This window comes from Vanessa cardui, chromosome 25, assembly GCF_905220365.1.
Source record: "Vanessa cardui chromosome 25, ilVanCard2.1, whole genome shotgun sequence".
In the NCBI taxonomy this organism is placed as follows: domain Eukaryota; kingdom Metazoa; phylum Arthropoda; class Insecta; order Lepidoptera; family Nymphalidae; genus Vanessa; species Vanessa cardui.
The window spans coordinates 8,936,220-8,955,431 of record NC_061147.1 but is presented as its reverse complement, the minus strand read 5'-3'; the positions used below and the strand labels follow the sequence as shown (position 1 = coordinate 8,955,431).

Here is a 19,212-nt window from a genome sequence, read left to right as displayed (position 1 = left end):
ATTGATTTCCAAATAATTGTTCTAAGAAGAAATTACAACATTAAAAATATTTTATAAATAAAATCAATCAATATAACTTTTTAGTTAGTTAGTTATTTTGCTATTTTATTTTCAATTACGTATTAAAATCAGCATAAAAATGAAAATGACAAAATTGAATGTATCCATAGTTTTACTAAAAATTTAATCAAAGGAGGAAAGTTAATAAAATACAATTTGTAATAAATTATTTATTATCTTATAACTAATTTAAATTAAATATTCTATTAAGTCTTTAATACGTGCGAATAGATGAATATAAAACAGTAATTTAAACAATAAGATTAATCGATAAAATTCAAAGAACATTAACATAACATAACTTTCAACGTTTTGTAAATTATTTACAATTTACCTATTACTACTATCTAAATGTGTTAACCATATTTTTTTCTTCATCTATGAATAGATTTCAAGAAAGGTAACTACTTAATTCATAATGAATGTTTTTGTGCAATTGTATTGTACGTACATTTTGGAGACGACACGTAATACTTATTAATAAAACAGCACAATAGTATATTTTTAATATGACATTACCAATTACTCTCAGGGCAATTTTCTAGCAACTCTAAAAATATTTTAATCGAAAAATTTGTCTGGGCAAGGATAAAGAAAGAATCGAGTCGTTTATATTATTAGTACTATAAATTATTTACATAATATACTTTTTAAAATTGCTTGAATAACGTCTAGTAAAGTCATTTAACCGATTAATTCGTGGGTCACATCGCTGCTCGCCCCGGTACTGTAAGTACAGCCACAGATTATTATACATTGACAATATATTGACATTACTAGCAAATATTAATACCATACAATGGAATTTAAAAATTAAATATATTCAGTAACAAATACCTATTATATTTTCTTAATGTTATCTATTATCAGTTATTCATAAAACCCGTAAATGAACTTGCTAATTATAATAATCACAATAACATTTACATACAACAATTATTAACGACATTAAAAATTACTAGACACGTTGTGATTTCGATAGGTAATAGTTTTAGTTTTATTCGTAAAATAGTATATTTAATCTACGCCTTTAACAGCAGTGAGCAGACATTTTGTAAAAAAAAAACTTACAAAATAACGTTGATCGTTTTATTTAACTAAGATTATTTAATCGTAAATAAATTAGTAATTAAATTAATTTGTTTCATGAGAGTATTACTAATTTTTGAGTATTTCATCGTGCAATAGCTTTTGTATTTATGCAAAATCAAGAGGTATTAGAGTCAGCTTTGTAATTATGACATTAAAATATTTTTTACATAGTTACATTATTTTGTTCTAATTAAATGTTTTTAAAATAATTTTACAATGAATGATTAATTATAAAACTGAGCTTATTAACTAACGAATTTCGTAATGACTATATTAAAAACTGACTAAATATCAAGAGTCTTTTCACTTTACGATAAAGATATTAACCGTACACAACATTATGATGCATTCTCATACGCCATAATTAATGGCGGATTTGCGGTTTTTCTGTCGAACTATAGTAACATCTGAATTTACATTTACATAAAACTGCCAAAAATAAATCACCATGGCGCGTCCACTATGCTTCGTATACATGGCACCGCAGCCACATCAAGCAAATTACAGATAACGCTGTGACCACTTATTTATTTATTTTATTATTCTGAAAAGCAGAAACAAGGCATTCGCATTCATTTCATATAGATACAATAAAGATAATGAAATTAACATGAGCAATTTGTGACCCGTTACTGAAGCAAAGCCATGTAAATGAAACTTAACATGTCTTAAAAAAATTTAAACGAATAGAGTAAAATTTATAGTCATAGTATACTTTTCATCCTCACTTACACATAGACACACACTCAAACGCAAAAGCACTTTTCCTTCACAATCTATTGGGACTGCATCAAATTGTCACAATAGGAAACAGCACTTGAATTTATAAATACTCCACAATATCGCACTTAATTGATATATTAGGACAGCTGACTCCATAACTGAGATTCAGGCCATGGGGTTGGCTCTTGTGCCTCTCAGTTAGTAGCTTATGAAATATTGGTAGGATAGCGCATTCAAACAACTCGGATTCTGAGCTGGCTGTGTACATCTTCCTATCGACAGACTCCTGACGTTTGGAGTCGCTACGAGAGTAGGTTGCTGATTTGCGCTCGTCCCTTTTGTTGGGTGATTCTGAAAATTAAGGTATCGTTATTAAAAATTTTAATCATCAGACAAAAACATCGATACTAGTTAGCCAATCAATAGGACTATTCAAGAAAGCATCATTAGTAAGAGTTTTCATATAATTTAATTTATGGAAACCAGAATGTATCAGATACTTTTTTATGTCATATATATGCGTTTATACACTACAGACGCTATAGGCCCTAAAATGTTATAATTTGTTTAAATCGCCTTTAAAACAAAATCTAAATTCAGGTAATTTAATTAAAGTGACAAGTTACACAATAAACTTCAATAATTTAAGGATAATAACTAAATAACAAAAGTTAACGTCGTAAAGTGTTAATCGTATGTTGCTATAATAAAGTTATACTCAAACAAATTACCAGTTTTATGTCGTGATGCAACGTTTGGACTGCTCTTGTAATGGTCGGGTCGAGTTTGTGCGGCTTGGGTAAGTTTCGGCGAATCCCCAACACCTTTCGCTCTTTTTAGTGGCTCTGCTTCTTGCCTCAACCTCTTAGACGGAGACTCTTGGCCTTTCGTAACTCTTATCGTATCAGGATCTTGTACCAATCTCTTCGCTGGTGACTCCTGCCTTTTAGATATTCTTATGATATCTGGATCTGGCTTTCTGTCCTTAGTTTCTGCCACTTTCCGTTCCATTTCAGGAACTGTTTTTTCTTGAAGCTGCATTTTGGGTACCTCCTCGTGTTTTTGTGGTGTTGTTTCCATTTTCTGTAGCTGTTCTTCTTGATATGTTCTCATCTGTTTAGGAAAATGTTATGAATACACTGAGAAATAAATTAAACAAAGAGTTTTCATTACTAGGATACGTACCATTGCAGTAGATTGTCGTCTTTTTGTTTGTATCTGATGAGGCGGTGTACTCACTGGCTGTGGAAATTCTGAACCTCGGCGCTAAAACCATAATATATTTACAAATTTAGCTCATAGTAATAACGTAATGTAAACAAATACTTTTGTATTAGTATGAAAAGTTTCATAGTAGACGGTTCGTTTGTCTTTTTTTGTTACTTCCACTGGAATAATTACTTATAAGATGGTATGAGAAAAAATCCCATTTAAGTCTTTGGACTTTCATATAGAATAAATATACCCCACCTATTCCCAAATCCATACAATTACTGATAATCAGTTTATTTGATGTACTTACTTTCGACAAGCGATCAGTCATTCGTAGAGTTTCCGCTTCTCGATATCCTTCGGGCGTCGCAACTCTCGCTGTTGAGCCAACTAAAGTGATAACCAATATTAAGATTAATTATTAATCTACATTTTAAGGTAAGATATATACAGAGTACTTTAAAGATACTTTAGCAAAGGTCAGACTAAATTGGTGTAAGTTGTAAAATCTTCTTTAAAAATTATATTAATTTCTAACGACCCGCTCCGGTTTCGCACGGGTGCAATGATGATAAATATACTACAGAATTTGTTTATTTACGACATCACATTAGAAACTTCAAAAATTGTCAGCGTTTTTTTACTATAGTGTCCATTTATTATGTACAAAAACCTTCCCCTCGAATCACTCTTGAACATACATAGGGACCGACAGCGGTAAACGACTTTGTTTTACACTATGTAAAGTTTAAAAATTTAAATAACCTTACTTCATGAAAACATCTTTTTACTGTCGTATCATTTCATCTTCTAATCAACTTATTCATAGTAACGTATTAGTTATATTTAGTTGAAACTCACCGTGATTAATGGAAGCATTCGAAGCTCTTCTATCCGTGCTTCTGCTATCTGTTTCCCTGAAAACCATTTCAATATTGTTATAGTGATAAAGTCAAAAACATAAACATTGGCTCTAGTGTGGTCGAATTTACCTGTGATGGTGGGGTGATGATTGCTGTCGACTCTTCTCTGAAACACTTCGTTGCATTGGAGAGTGAGCATGACCTGAATTTATATTTAGTTTATTTTTTTGTACATTTCTATGGCTCTAAAAAGTCGAGCTGAAGTATAAAAACAGATGGCTCATTGATTTAAAAAAAAAATTCTACACGAAAATAAGACATATTTCTTAGTAACGTTAACCAAAATAAGTCTGTTGTAATGTTGTTGTAATGCAATGTTTACCAAATTTGAAGACTTAAAATCTCTAATTTTACTTACTTGGTGGTGATTTCTGACACGTGTACTGGAAAGTATTCGTATCCCACAGATCACTTTGAACAACTATGAAATTTTCCTTTTTTCGTTTCTCTGAATCTTTCCTTTGACCTAAAAGTTATATTTTCGTGAGAAAACTTATCGTAGAGAATACATCATGGTATTCGTAAAATAATTTATATTGTAAATGAAGTCCCATCAATCCTTAAATAAGATACTTAGCCAAAGAAGAAGCCTACTAGTGATTTAATGACTTTGTGTATCAATACCTCACATCTTAAATTTTTAGTATGGTACACCACATCGATTAAAAAAAACATAATTTTAATTTCTACTACCAATTTCTGCCAATGCAGACTAATTCGCGCCTGTAAATTGTTCTATAAAAAACTTAATATTCATTCATGCCCGTGATAACATTTTGCTACCCCATTCTGAATTTAATGATGATAATTGATTGTGTCTGGAGAGTATTAGTTCTCAATAAACTATTGATCGAATAAAAAAGCAATTTGGTCAGCAAACAGGCCAAATAGCTAATGTTTTGTATTCTCGTTTACATAAACAATTATATTTGTGTAAGATCTTACAGGTCTTTTTCCTCTCCGCAGAAGAATAGTCAAGGTCGATATCCAATATGTCCTCGGGTTCTTGTTTTGGCTTGTACAGAACAGGCGGCTCTCGTTCTTCATCAGGAACAAAGAACAATGTTGAATTGAGAGTTATATTTAATGTTCTAAATTGTGATACTTAAATAGAATACTTTTTGATTCACTAAGCCATTTTGGATTTGTTGGAAGATAACTGACTCTTATTATTAAGGAAATGTCATAGCCATGGTTTTTGCCGTAATATCTATTAAGCCAGCTCCTGGCCAATACCTCGCTCCGGCCCTATATTCCGATATTGTAAAGGACATTGTTTACTTATAGGGCACCAGAATGTGTTGATATGTATTGAGTTGTATTTGAGCATCTTATTAAGCCTTTGCTCCTCTGTGATTGATTGGGAATTAGACAAAATCTGTCGACATAGGTTTTTTAGAACAATAGTTCAGGCAGTTTTTGTAGTATTCCAAACCGACTGGTGTCTATAATCTGCCACGAGATAATGTGTCTGTTCTTAATTTTGGAGGCTATAACAGGTTATCGATTGGCTTTAAAATAAATAGTATGCTGACCGTGTTTCTTGTCCGGCGCGGCGTCGTCGGCGGGCGCGTGCAGCAGGTCGGCGAGCAGCGCGCCCGCGCTGGCGCTCGACATGCGGCGGTGCGTGCGCGGCGCGCTCTTCACCTCGCGCTTGCTCTCTTGAGCCTTCGTCACTTTCTTCTGCATCTCCGGTGTCTACATACATTAATTTATTAGGAACATTAGTTAAGATGACAAATAATATGAAACAACATCACATACATATATTATCTGATCCAAATGTAAGTAGCTAAAGCACTTGTGTTATGGAAAATCATAAGTAACGACGGTGCCACATACACCTAGATCCAAGACAACATAGAAAACTAATGGTAATCTACATCGACTCGACCACGGAGGTCGTCAAAGTTGGAAGCGCTAAGGAATAAAATTGATCGTAATTTTGATCAAAAACCAGATATAATATTATGTGATCTGATAACTCTTATCTGACCTTGTTAACCTTAGGCGTTGCCGCCTTTGTGTACATTGGCTCTTGGACTTTGGCTGGCACAGATTTAACAGTTGGTGTATCACTTGGCTTCAATGCTGGAATCGTTTTGGCTTCTGCTTTGGCCGGTTCCGATATTTTAGGCTTTGTAGGCTCCGGTTCCTTGAATGTATAATAATAAAAAATATGTTAATTATATTTTAAATCAATATATCTAATAATTTGATAATATTCAGTAAATGTTAAACATTTTTTTGACAGCCTCATTGGGTAATACTTATTTAGAGCTTGAAAAATTTTGACTTTTCTTTTTGCTTAGGAGGGTAGACCAGCAAATGGACCACCTGATGGTTAATGGCCAAAAAAGACTTTAGTTATTCTAGCTCTATGAATGATGTACCACTAAGTTCATCGTTCCACATACTTGAACCTGAGCAGAGTTACTTCGTAAAACTGTAATCTATTAGAATAAATTAGCAATATAACCTCAGTAGACCATCCATACGGTAACTTGGCCAGTTGATCTTTCTCAGGCACAGCTTTAGATGATGGTGGACTCGTGTAATCCAAGTGATTCTTGAACGATACATTCTTTGTTTGTTCCTTTCTGGGTTCTTTAAGCACTTCCTTTATGGGTTCCACGGGCGCTGAAGGTTTGGGTCTGAAAATTATAAGTCGCGTATTGAATTTTAGTAGCTGTTGCATTACAGAATGCATACTACGCTTCTGCTTCTATGAATGAAAATAAATATTTTCTATTAGTAATTTCAAAATAACCGCCCTTTTTATAGATAATAATAATTCCACGTCATAAATTAAATAGCTTTTTTTTTAAATCTACTGTACAATGTTTGTTTCAAAGTTAGTTCTACTTGAAAACGATAAAATACTTGCTTGTCATTGCATGGTTGAGTCTGCATACTAATGTATTCAGTTTCTGCACCAGCTGATGCACTGAGACTGCAAACGGATGTGATGTCACTGGTTTCTGCAACGCGAACAATTGCTAAGTAGAAAATCAAGAAAATCAGTGACTTTTCCAAAAAAGTCAGAAAAGCCAATTTACCTGGGTGACTAAGGTTTTCTCTGGGCACCGGCAATCTAGTTCTCAATGTGCCAGGTGATTTCGAGTCTCGGACTGATGACTCAGAACTGGCGTCACTTCCTAGCTTGCTGAGTAACATCTAAAATATGTGTTTATCTAGTTAAATTGATTTCAATTCTAAATAAGCTCATCACTATCATCCTCAACAACAGCCTGTCAATATCTGGACTAAGCCCTCCTCTCCCTTTGAGAAGAAGGTTTGGAACATATTCACCACGCTGTACCAATGCGGGTTGGTATAATACACATGTGGCAGAATTTCAACGAAATTAGAAACATGCAGGTTTCTCGTGGTGTTTTTCTTCACCGCCGAACACGACACGAATTATGTAACAAAATATAACCTCAGAAAAACGTAACATAATAATACACCTCCTATTTAAGAATTAAATAATTGTAATACAAAAGGAATGCTTCTCGCTAGCTACAAACAATGGTCAGGTTAGGTCAATATCACCTGCAGCTCGTTCTCCTTGGCCTGCAGCGTGCGGCGGTAGCGGTTGTTGTACTGGCGCAGCTCCTTGAGGCGGCGCTCCAGCTCGGGACCGGGCTCGCGGCACTCGTGCGGCGCGGCGGGCCGCAGCGTGGCGCGGATGCGCGCTCCGCCCGAACCGCCCGAGCCGTTGCGCCGCAACTCCACCAGCTATGTGCAAACGACATTACAGGATTATCATTGCGTTAAATGTTACTATATGACCTAAGCACGCCTTATTATATTGATTTTATTCTTGCTTTGCCATCTCTCATATATAATTATCTTTATTTATTTTAATATTACAACAGAAACGGTTACATCAATAAATAGAGTCTTGAGATTAAGTCATCAGCGTCATCAGTCGCATAAACAAATTATTGAAGCTACAACCAGAACACATGGTTAGGTTAGGTCAGTTTGATTTACATCGTCTACTCAATAAAACATTGTCATACCAAACAAGAGCCATAGAACCGCTGTTCTCAATGTTAATGGCGCATTGACGATAAAAGTAATGGCTAAAATGTCTTATGGAGCAATGTCTATGGGTAGTAACAACTTCCAACGAGTTGGCATGATTTTTAGCGCGCCTACCGACGTTCTTAAAAATATTACCTCTAATAATATACGTACTATTACATACCTTAGGCACAAAAACTAAGCACAGAGTAGCCGTAGTGCAGAAGATGATGAAGATTGCGATCAATACAAACAATGCATCTTTGTGGTCAGCTAATACCTGAAAAACAAAAAATACTCAAAAAACTGTTCGTTACAATCTGCTCTGTGTGATTCATTCGACACCTTTGATAAGTTTGTATTATTTAGGGATTAGATCTAACATAATATGTTACGTCATCACTGTATTCTCAGAACAATTTTTTAAACTTTTTATTTGACCGTAACTATTTATACATAATCTTTCTGTTCCATGGAATGACGGTAATACTACATTTTACTATTTTTTAAAGTATTATGTAGACTATATTTTCATCAGTACCAAACGCGGATCTGTGGAAAATCGGATATATCTCAGTAATTTGGTGCAAGAGAAATAATACTTTGTACTAAAAAGGTGCTTACCAAAGCTATAGGAGCACCCATGATGCACATGATGAGCACATTGTAAACGGACAGACCAATGTGCTTTGAATCATTCAGAGCCGGTATGGAGACGTGTCTCGTTTCCCAAGCTAAGAACGCGCCGAATACCTACAAAATGTACCAAAACTTTTATTTAGAAGATTAACTATGAAATTAATAACTTTAATAATAAAAATAACCATGTTAATTTAAAATCCTATATAACTATGATAAGGTATGGAATCTACAATTATCATACCTATTTCACTCAATAAAATGATTAATGTTAGCCATAAAAATATTTTGGAATCAACTTAGAAAAATAGCAATAAGGAACTTAAGAAACTTCGGAAAAATCTGAAGATTATGATCTGTATTATTGTTCCAGCAAAAGACACCCTTAACCAGCTAGAAATGTATAAACTTTTAAAAATAACAAAAATGAGAGACAATGAGAGAGAAAAATTCTCAGAATAGTAGGTTAGCCAGAAGATAATATTTTTTAATCATTGTCACTTACCAATAGTAGTCCCTTATAAGCGTAGATAGCTCCAATGAATATGGGCATGCGTTCCGATTGGCAATACTCATTTTCTTGCACAATTACTATATCTTCGCTTGTTGGATGTGGCTAGAAAGACAGCAGTTTAAATATGAATAACGTTACATTTTTATGTTGTTATGTTACTAAATCAACTAGGAAATTAACAGTAAAAAGTAAAAATACCTGGCTACTAGTACTAAAAAGCGCGTCTTTTTGGTTACCAATCTATACTAATATTATAAATGTAAAATGTTTGTTGCTCTTTCACTACCAAACTACTGAATTGAATTTGATGCAATTTGTTATAAAGCAAACTTGAACTCCAAGGAAGGACATAGAATTTTTTTTTGCCTAACACGTGACAATCCAACCCCAAAAACGCTAACGAAACCGTGTGCTAAAACTAGTAATTAATAATTGACTTGACAACACTTTCTACGTAACAAAAGAACACAAATGTTTTGATACGAGTGTAAACATAGTCACTTCAAATCGATAAACTGTACTGCGAGCTTAACACTAGGTGTTACTTACGTATGCCTCCATCTGCTTAGTGGCTCTGTAGAAAGGATCGGATATCTGCCAAGTAGTCATGATGGCTAGGTCAATGCACAGCAGCACGCCTACCACCATGAATAACTGATAGTCTTTTATCACCTGTAAATATATTAATGAGTTAATACAGATTTATTATCATTAACAGTCTTTAAATTTCCCACATATGGTCTAAGGCGTCCTCTCCCTTTGAGGAGAAGGTTTGAGGCATATTCCTCCACGCTACTAAAAATGCAGATTGGTAGATACAGTTTCCTCACGATGTTTTCCTTCACCGCCGAGTACGAGATAAATTGTAATACAAATTAAGTACGCATCCTAAGCCATTTATAGCGAATATTGTATTGGCTAATTGACAGTTTTGTTTGTCTGATGGCCCGATTTCAACTCAGGTTCAAACTGAACATGAACTTATTGAGCATTTAGTCGATAAATTCGTTTTCTGGTTGCGTCAGATTTTCTATTCTATCGGATTATTAATGACAGAATAAAGAGTGCGCCTGAGTTTACACAGACAATTATGCACTATAATATGTGTGCAGTTGTCAAGTGGATTTGGCCATCATAGCTGAAATGGGTCAGGACTACATCATCATCATTGGCTAATAAAAATCAATCGAGAATATAACCACTTATTATTCGAACTAGTATAATGTTAAATCAAAAAATACAAACAGTTAAGAAACAATATTTTAGTAACCTTTTTATTAAGCTTAACGTCGGTAAAGATAGAGTGAACACGCCAGGTCTTAGAGAACATTGCACCAAAAGCCAGGCTAAAGCCGGCCATCAACAGCCAAGCTCGCGCCGTGCAGATGTATGGAAACGCGGCTGTAATCGTATAATCATTACTTGAGCAGATTTTTTTTTAAATAACAAAACAATCAAATAATATTTTGATAAATATTAAAGCTAAGATACATTTTATGTATATAATATGATTTGTTTACTTAGACGTAATTTATACAAATAGGATAAGATTTTTACTTTACGTAATTTGAACATGCAATATTCGAATACAAGTAATAGCATCAAGCAATTTCGCTGTGAATTAAGATATGATTGATTATGTAGATGCAAATTTCAAACAAATTAACGAAATAGAAGCGATAACGTCAAAGTACTTACAAATACTGGATGGTAAAGCTATGAAAAACACAAAATTATCACATACCACCAAAAGCGATGGATAGAAGGAAAATAAACCAAAACTTGGAAACATGCTGTCGACTCCGACGACCTAGAAAATCGCCTAGGTCTTTCTCAGAATCAGTCTAAAATAATGAGGGGGTTAGTTCCCAAAATTTGGTTAGCGGGTTCCATTCTGCCCGGGGTCGAAGCTCAAGCTGGGTTTGTAGCAAGCTATTACCTCCACGTGGTACTTCCTGAGAAAGACCTAAGAATGAATGAACTGAATGAGATCGTGAACGTGACGGAGTGCCAGCGACATGCGAATCGAAAGTGCTATTTATTTTTCTATTTATTCGAAAAAGTTTAATTTAATGAATAATCGAAATTTGATTGAATGAAAACTTTCGACCAATTATATTGTTAAGGTTACCTTCGATCCGATAAAAGATAGAGAGAACACAAAGATAATAATGAATGACAATAGAATTAACATTGATAAAGGCTCAGAGAGAACAGATGATGGACATACCGATGCTGCTGAGGCTGGAGTCGAGCCCGAGGAAGATCACGCTGAGGTAAGTCAGCATGCATCCCACGATGATCAAATTGTTGAGATGTGGGGATGACATTTTTATATACCTAATATGGAAGCAACTTTATGATTAAGTGTCAGAAGAAAATACGACATTATTGCCATTTGATATGTGTGGAAAAGGAATTTAAATCATCATCGATGTATATTAAAAGCAGGAATTGACGGAGTCACTCGATAAATATCACACATCAGTTTTTTCGTAACGGCAGACCTCTGGTTCCGGTAGTGGATGTTCATCGCGAGGAAGGCAGTGGCGAGCAGGATCCCGAGGACGGAGCACGACACGAGCACCGAATACAGCGTAATGTTGACTTGCGTGTGCTCCACCAGCCGCAGCGTACGGTCCTTTGGAGGGTTCCTTCGAACAAAACACTTTACTTGTGCTGGCTCGTTTAGACATGTACATACATTTTAACTATCCCATCACTATCGACCATTTACAGTAGCAATATTTTATATCTATACATATAATAAAATTGTTAGTGTCTGTTTGTAATTATTATTTGTGTAATTTTATTAAATAACCGCTTTTTACTAAATGCATATATGAAAAATAATATATTTTACAATTTATGTCTGTCTGTCTATCTGATTATTCCGGCTAATCACTGTAACAGCTGGACTGATTTTGATGATAATTTCACTAGCATAAAGCTGATGTTTTCTTCCTAAAATTCTTGATTGTTACTGAACCCATTGAGGCAATTTTTGTAATGATATTACGAGATTTTACTATTATTGAATTAGAAAATTACCATTTTTATAAAACCTTAAACATTTCGTCAAAGCTCCATTGATACTCATATTTTTTTTTTTATATGTCGACACTTACTTCCCAATCCATCTGAAAGGTTCTCCACTGCCCAGGTCGAGACGATCTCGTTCAGCACAGTATTCTCCGACTTTGACCTCACCTACTTCACCCTGAAACTGCTTGAGCAGGATCGATGCTTTTCGCTCGTTGTCATAAAAACGAACTGGTCCCTGAAATTTCCATTTGGTGAATGTTACGGTTCATCAAAACGAGATATTTACCACATTTTTATACGGTTTTTTATTTTTATTTGATGGAGTTCGATATTTCGACATTATCTACGAATGTTTTGCTCACGAGACTAAAGTTTGCGGGCAAATGTTTAGTAAACATGTAAGTAGTATACACGTAACAGAAGTCTGAAGAAAATTTGCCACACATTTGTCTACCAAATTATACTGAAGAAGCAAGGCGGTATCAGCTCCAAACCTATTCAAAAACGAAAGACGGTCTCTGCCTAGCAGCAGGATATTTACTGATTGTTACTCTACTATTTAGTATAATAGATACACGTTAAACTTACAGTAACTCCTTCAAATGTGACATTGCTCAATGCATCCAGGAACAGTTGCTCCCATTCCTTGTCTCTATATCTGAAATCCTGTACAGTTTTCTCTTTATATTTCAGCTTGACTCGATGCGCTACAGTTTGAATTGCTAACGCCATTGCCCATATACCTATAAGAAAAATATTTTTCCAATCATCAACGCAGAACAAGATCGTAAGACCGGAAGCAGTTGCCTTTATAAATGAGTGAAAAAAGAGCATTTGTATCAAATGTATTTTTCCGAAATTGTAAAAATAACTGACTCGACAGCAGGCGAATGCTCGTCAATCAAGAAGCATAGGTAATGTTTAAAATCAAATATACTTTTAGACCGCCATAAATGTCAGAAAGTTAGGACACATTGACTATCATAATTGCATGATTCAAATCATTGCAATTTATCATAACCTTACAGTTGGAATCATTGGTACGCTTTTAGTTTATTTTTTGCAAAATAGGATAGAAAAGCATTTGTAGCCTGAATCATTACTTACCATCGTATGTGTAACCATGAAATCTGGAATATTCTATTCCCCTTCTGCGATCATATTCCACTTGGTAATCTTTGGCCGTCTACAAAGATAAAATAGGAATTAGAATTATCATCTCTTTATTTTTTATGGGTCGTTAGACAATATTATAATTCAGTTTATACTGAATGTATACATCAAGGTGCAACAATGTACTTACGATTCCGGAGACAGTGGTCTCGCCGGTCGTGGACAGCGGCAATAGGTCAGTGAGGATGGCGGTGTCAAGCGCGGCACCCAGCTCTCGTCGCGAGCAGGGTGCGCGACGTGTCCACCACTTGCTACTGTAAGTGCCCAGCAGTAGCCACGTGTAGGCCCGACCGTACATTTCGAGTCTATAGGACATTCAAAAGTTTACTTAATTGTTGTCTTAAATTTTCGCGATTATTAGACGTGGTCACGGGTAGACTGTACCTACGAACGCTGTAAAGTGCTCGAAACGTCGGGATGTCCAAAATAATTAATATACGCGATTAAAATCCGATCTAACTAGTTTTATTTAAAAGTTTACTTAATTTATAATTTCCTAAATGTTTGTACAAGACTGGAGAGATTTTAGGCATAACAATAGAGAAAGTGCAGATTATGAGCTGACTTTAATAATTTCTCGATCAGCGTTCTTAAAAGGTTGGAACCAGACTATCGAGGTACCAACTTTACCTTCTTTTCTTTTACCAACAAAGTGCTCGTAATGTTATAGCAAATAATAATATGTGTATTGCCGAACCATTTTATTGGAGGATTTTAATGGAATAGGGTTTTATATGGCTTCTTAAATAGCCATTTACAATCATGATATTAAAAAAATGATGATCAATCGACATAACTAGAAAGATCTTGGCGAAGTTGTTGTCGAAACTTTATAAGTACAATTAAAGTGAAAGTGTAAAGAATAACTTCGTAATATAATATCTACTTGGAAGGTGTAGTATGGGTTTGTTGTAGGTGGTAGGGCTTTGTGCAAGCTCGTCGGGGTAGGTTACCACCTTATCATCAGTTATTCTATCGCCAAACAACAGTACACAGTATTGTTGTTTTTCGCTTTGAAGGTTGAGTGAGCCAGTGTAACAACAGGCACAAGGGACAAAATATCTTAGTTCCCAAGGTTAGTGGCGCATTGACGATTTAAGGACTAGTTAATATTTCTTAAAGCGTCATTGTCTATGGGAACGGTGCTTATATGCACGTCCGCCAACCTACACCATAAAAAAGTGGAAGTGTTGTCATATAAATAAAGATTTTAGTAACTGAACTGTTTGGAGTGCAATATTAGTAGAATTAAAAGATCTATTAGCAGTTTATCTCTTTCTTCATCGATTAACACTAACATGAATTACCAATTTAAAGTACATGTAAAGCCTCAGGGCACGTATACTTACTTGTACGCTTCGCAAAATATTTTCAAAGCCCACGTTTCATTGAAGTTTCCGAGTATGATTCTGATGTCTTTCTCTTTTAATTTCGACAGAGCTGTCTTCACTTCTGTTGCAAAACTCTGAGATTCATCCACTAAAAAGTTTGCCGAGTCTAGATCTGCTAAAAGTCTGTTATGTGCCTGAAAATAAATTATGTATATTGTATACACGATTATAATGATCTAATTACTGTAATTACGTAGTATACATGAGGAAAGAAGGACTTTAGGTTACCGTGTTGGGTGTATAAAGAAGCCTAGTATTATTGTCAAACAGTATAATCAAGGTTATATGAGAAATACACGCTACTTTAAGCCTATAAAAAAATGTAACCCATTAATTAATTACCTTATAACTGTACCCTTACAACATTTTAGTAGCCTAACAATTTGGGCATTAAAAATTGAGGATTATTTACGATGGATACAAATTTACAAGCTTGAATTGCGTATTTTATTTTAATACTAGTTGTCGCCCGCGGTTTCGCTGGCATTTAGGGGTTGGTTGTCATGTGTTAGACAAAAAACGTAGCCTAGTAGTCCTTAAAGTTCAATTTTGCTTTACACCAAATTTAATCAAATTGTGTTCATTTGTTTGGTCATGTAAGTTCGATAGACAGACAGACAGAGTAACTTTTACATTTATAATATTAATATAGATTTAAGTGTAGTCTAACATCGTTTGTAAAAAACACAACTACCCTCTATAATGAAATAATTTCTTACCAGCGCATATCTTGGTTCATTCTGGTAGATAGTACCAACTCTGGTCCAGTTGAAATGTTCCAGCAATCTTATCCGAGGCATGTTAAACGCATTCTCTGAAGGTACAATTCGGAAAAAGTTGGGAAACGCCTCTTTTGTGAACATGGGGTGCGTATCTGCGTATGACAACTGTGAAAGAAGAAAAGGTATATAAATACAGGACCTACTGGGGTTTTAAAGTATGATCTCATTTTAATTCAAAACGGTAACACTCATATCATGAAATTTTATCCTGTACCCTATATTTTAATAAAATAATTGCAATTGCCAAAAATACAAAATATCCGCTGCTTTCTTTCACCGGTTCTTCTCAGGTATATATGAGTAGATAGAGTATAGAGAGTATTCCTTTTTCCGATGGTAGTGTTTTATTGCTTCTACTTTGAATAAAGTTATTTGATTTTAAGTTTAAATTGTAAATGTCATTACCTGTGTCAGATGCCAGTGTTTGGAGGCCTTAGCGATAGGATCAGTAACGTGAGTACACGCCGCTCCAAACAGCATCAACTTGTGCGGACCGCTGTGCATCATGTCGAAAAATGACTTCACTCCCACGGCCGCGTTGCACTGTTTTACAATCAAAAGTTACATCAAAATGAACATAGACCACATGATAGTCAAAAAAAAAATGTTAAATGGATATTATTTTAACTAATATTATTGCCATTATCGGCCAATATAGTGAAATGGTAGTTTTAGATAAGTTGGAGATTACTGAAACTATAATTTATATTTAGGGACGTATTATATGGAATTCTGTATTAGATTTATCCAGTCTGCACAAAGTTTGGTGGATGATTTCCGAAGTTTAATCTCAAGGGAAGTGTAGAAGTTAGTTCAGAACTTTGGCCTTGTGGGACATTACGTGTACACTTTCTAACAGGAGATAGTCCTATGGCATTAATGGTAAATCTATCTCTGATTAGCCAATACCAATCACTAGTCCAGTAAATCCAATTGTGGTTATAGAACATTGGACTAATTTCTCACCTCTGTGTCACAGGAGACGTGCCCTAGCATTAATGGTAAATCTATCTGTGATTAGCCAATACCAACCACTTCACTAGTACATCCAATTGTGGTTACAAATGGAATAATTTCTCACCTCTGTGTCATTCCACCACATATGCAGTCGGTAGTTACGGAGCACTGAATCATGCTCGTTGACGTGATCTAGCGCCAGCTTCACACTCGGCATCACGCCTCGACCTACAGCGGTTTTAGCATAGCTTTGGTACTTAGCTCTTAAGACTTAGCTATCATTTAATAATCTTACATTGTTAAAGCTATGTTCAGTAAAATACCAGCAACTAAAATGTTTCTATTTATAATAACTAGCTGTTTGATTTACTGCAATTTACTTTACTTATCTATTAGATACGCGATAGACAGCAACCATCTTTCAGTTTCTCAGGTTTTTGATATTCGAAACGTTAATTGTTTTCTATTTCATGTTAAGACAACTAGTGTGACTTTACGTATTTATCCAAATATATAAACAACGACCAACTCTTTGGTATAGTGACTAGCCAAAGTACCATTGGTGCTCTTTGGGTGTAGATCGATGCCGTAATAGCAAACGGCATGATGCTCTTTTGTGCCATCAATCGCCAATACTCATGTGCGTGCATATCGCGTATACTATTTACTAGTTAGGTACTTTATATTAATATAAATTAAAAGCAAAATTTGATTTTCTTATTTGTTTAAGCCGTTTCTGATCATGTCGGATTTGCAGACCCTTGGAATTATGAAAGTTGTGATACATACATATACAGTGTACTTAACATATGTCCTGAAAATTTGGCTATAAGTCTCCTGAAAGAAATGCCACCGCGGCTAAAATCCGGACATCATAATGGAAATAGAAATGTGTCATAAGATTTTGATGTCTTCTAATCTAAAATTAAGTGTTACTTTACACGACTTTATAAGGCTTGACCACTTTTATCACACTAAATAATAAGCTTACTATTTATCATGAAGCTACCAAGCATTGTTTTAAAAGCATTATCTAAAGATACCAGTGTTTGAATTCTCCACCCCCTTGCCAAAGGGGAAAAAGCCGGCGATGTAGACATCGGTGCGGCGGTTCAGGATGGCATCCAAGTTAGGCTTCTGAGGGACGCCGTTGGCGATGCCGAAGATTAGTAGAATTATGAGACTTTTCATTTTAACAGCTGTAAATAAAAATAATATGCAAGTCAAAATCAAAATCTAACTTATTGCCCTTTTGAATCGTCATTTAATAGACTATAAGTGGAGCTACCATAGTTCGAATACAGATTCTAATGAGAAGAACCGACAAGAAACTCAGTAGTTACTATTTTTCAACGTTTAAACTTACAGACAAAAGTTGATGAGCAAATTACAGACTAGAGATGTTTTGACATTCACTTGGTGGTCCTGCTTGAAGGTAGATTGAAGGAAACCACCCACTCATCACATATTCAACCACCAAGCAGAAATAATAATTATTATTATGTTCCGGATTGAAGGTTGAGTGAGCCAGTGTAGTTACAAGATCATTACATCTAAGTTCCCACGGTTAGTCGCATTAGTTATAGTCGAAGTTTCTTTGGTAACTTTAGGCGGTGGTACCTTTTACCAGCAGGTTACCAGAAACCAGTTCTTATAACAATTGAAAATAAAAATCTATCTCTTTTTAACTCTTCCGCTAAACAGCATTAAATACGATTGAAACTTATAAGCATTTTCGCATAACCATATTATTTGCACATCAGAAGGACACCTTCTGATAAAAATTCCATGAAATTTGCAACGTAACGTGACTTACTGGACCAAAGTCTCCGAAATGAGACTCTATTTTTTTCCAATTTTTCCTTTTGATATTTTTTTCGTCCTCGAGAACAATAATACTTTTCTCTTATCCAGAAATCAAGGCAATTCAAATAGAACTCAAATCATTTCCAATAAAGAGAATTTTAAACTATCAATATAATCATTAAAGCCTTACAAGAATTATTTTCCAAAATAGTTTTAATTATCCAACTAGTTTAAGCTTCTTAATCGTTAATAATCTTAATATAGAAAAATCAATCTCTAAGTAGCTTACCTGAAATGTATGTTTCTTTAATACGTTTATAAATAATAATCAATTTTATTTAACACAGATTATAAACCGTTTTTTCGTCACAAAATTATTAAACACGCAGAATTATTTTTACACAAAACTAAAACACACTTTATGGAAGTCATGACGCCTCACTGAAACCACCTTTTCAGACTTGTACAAGATTAAACTGCCTTACCACAAACGTCAAAGCAAAATGAACTATAACAAGTGTTATTAAAGCTCTTTATTGTATCATTCACAAAACTGATGTTATAATGTTTCTTACAAGAAAACGACGTAAAAACTAAAACTTAACAATTTAAAATCAATTTTATTCACATGTAAATAAGATTCAATTACGTTTGTCAGTTTTATTATATGAGCCTTAGTTGCGTGAATCGGATTGAGCAAATATACAAAATTAGGCTTTGCCGGGGCGAATCGATAGAGGGTGGGTTTTCAGTGTAGTGTTGTGCATTTGGCTGGGTACTTTATCGATACAATTATTATACAAATATAATTTTCAGAATTGATTCAACAACATTTTATGGTAACAAAACTTACGACTACTAGG

General features: G+C 34.7%; 1 protein-coding gene across 1 annotated transcript; it reads right to left on the bottom strand.

The window, feature by feature from the left end:
• Positions 1-286: 286 nt before the first annotated feature.
• LOC124540386 (gamma-aminobutyric acid type B receptor subunit 2) lies at positions 287-18,864 on the bottom strand. The gene is made up of 31 exons (XM_047117887.1): positions 18,639-18,864; positions 17,587-17,742; positions 16,668-16,771; positions 15,992-16,129; positions 15,524-15,691; positions 14,763-14,938; positions 13,544-13,718; positions 13,348-13,426; positions 12,829-12,983; positions 12,324-12,475; positions 11,703-11,849; positions 11,426-11,535; positions 10,466-10,596; positions 9,745-9,867; positions 9,187-9,297; positions 8,667-8,795; positions 8,227-8,322; positions 7,566-7,751; positions 7,070-7,187; positions 6,898-6,991; positions 6,490-6,664; positions 6,007-6,165; positions 5,546-5,708; positions 4,956-5,114; positions 4,369-4,476; positions 4,080-4,152; positions 3,949-4,004; positions 3,398-3,477; positions 3,061-3,141; positions 2,607-2,988; positions 287-2,226 (listed from the first exon to the last, which is right to left on the bottom strand). The coding sequence occupies exons 2-31, from the start codon at positions 17,732-17,734 to the stop codon at positions 1,976-1,978; spliced, it is 4,227 nt and encodes a 1,408-aa protein (XP_046973843.1). The 5' UTR covers positions 17,735-17,742; positions 18,639-18,864; the 3' UTR covers positions 287-1,975.
• Between the last annotated feature and the right edge of the window lie 348 nt (positions 18,865-19,212).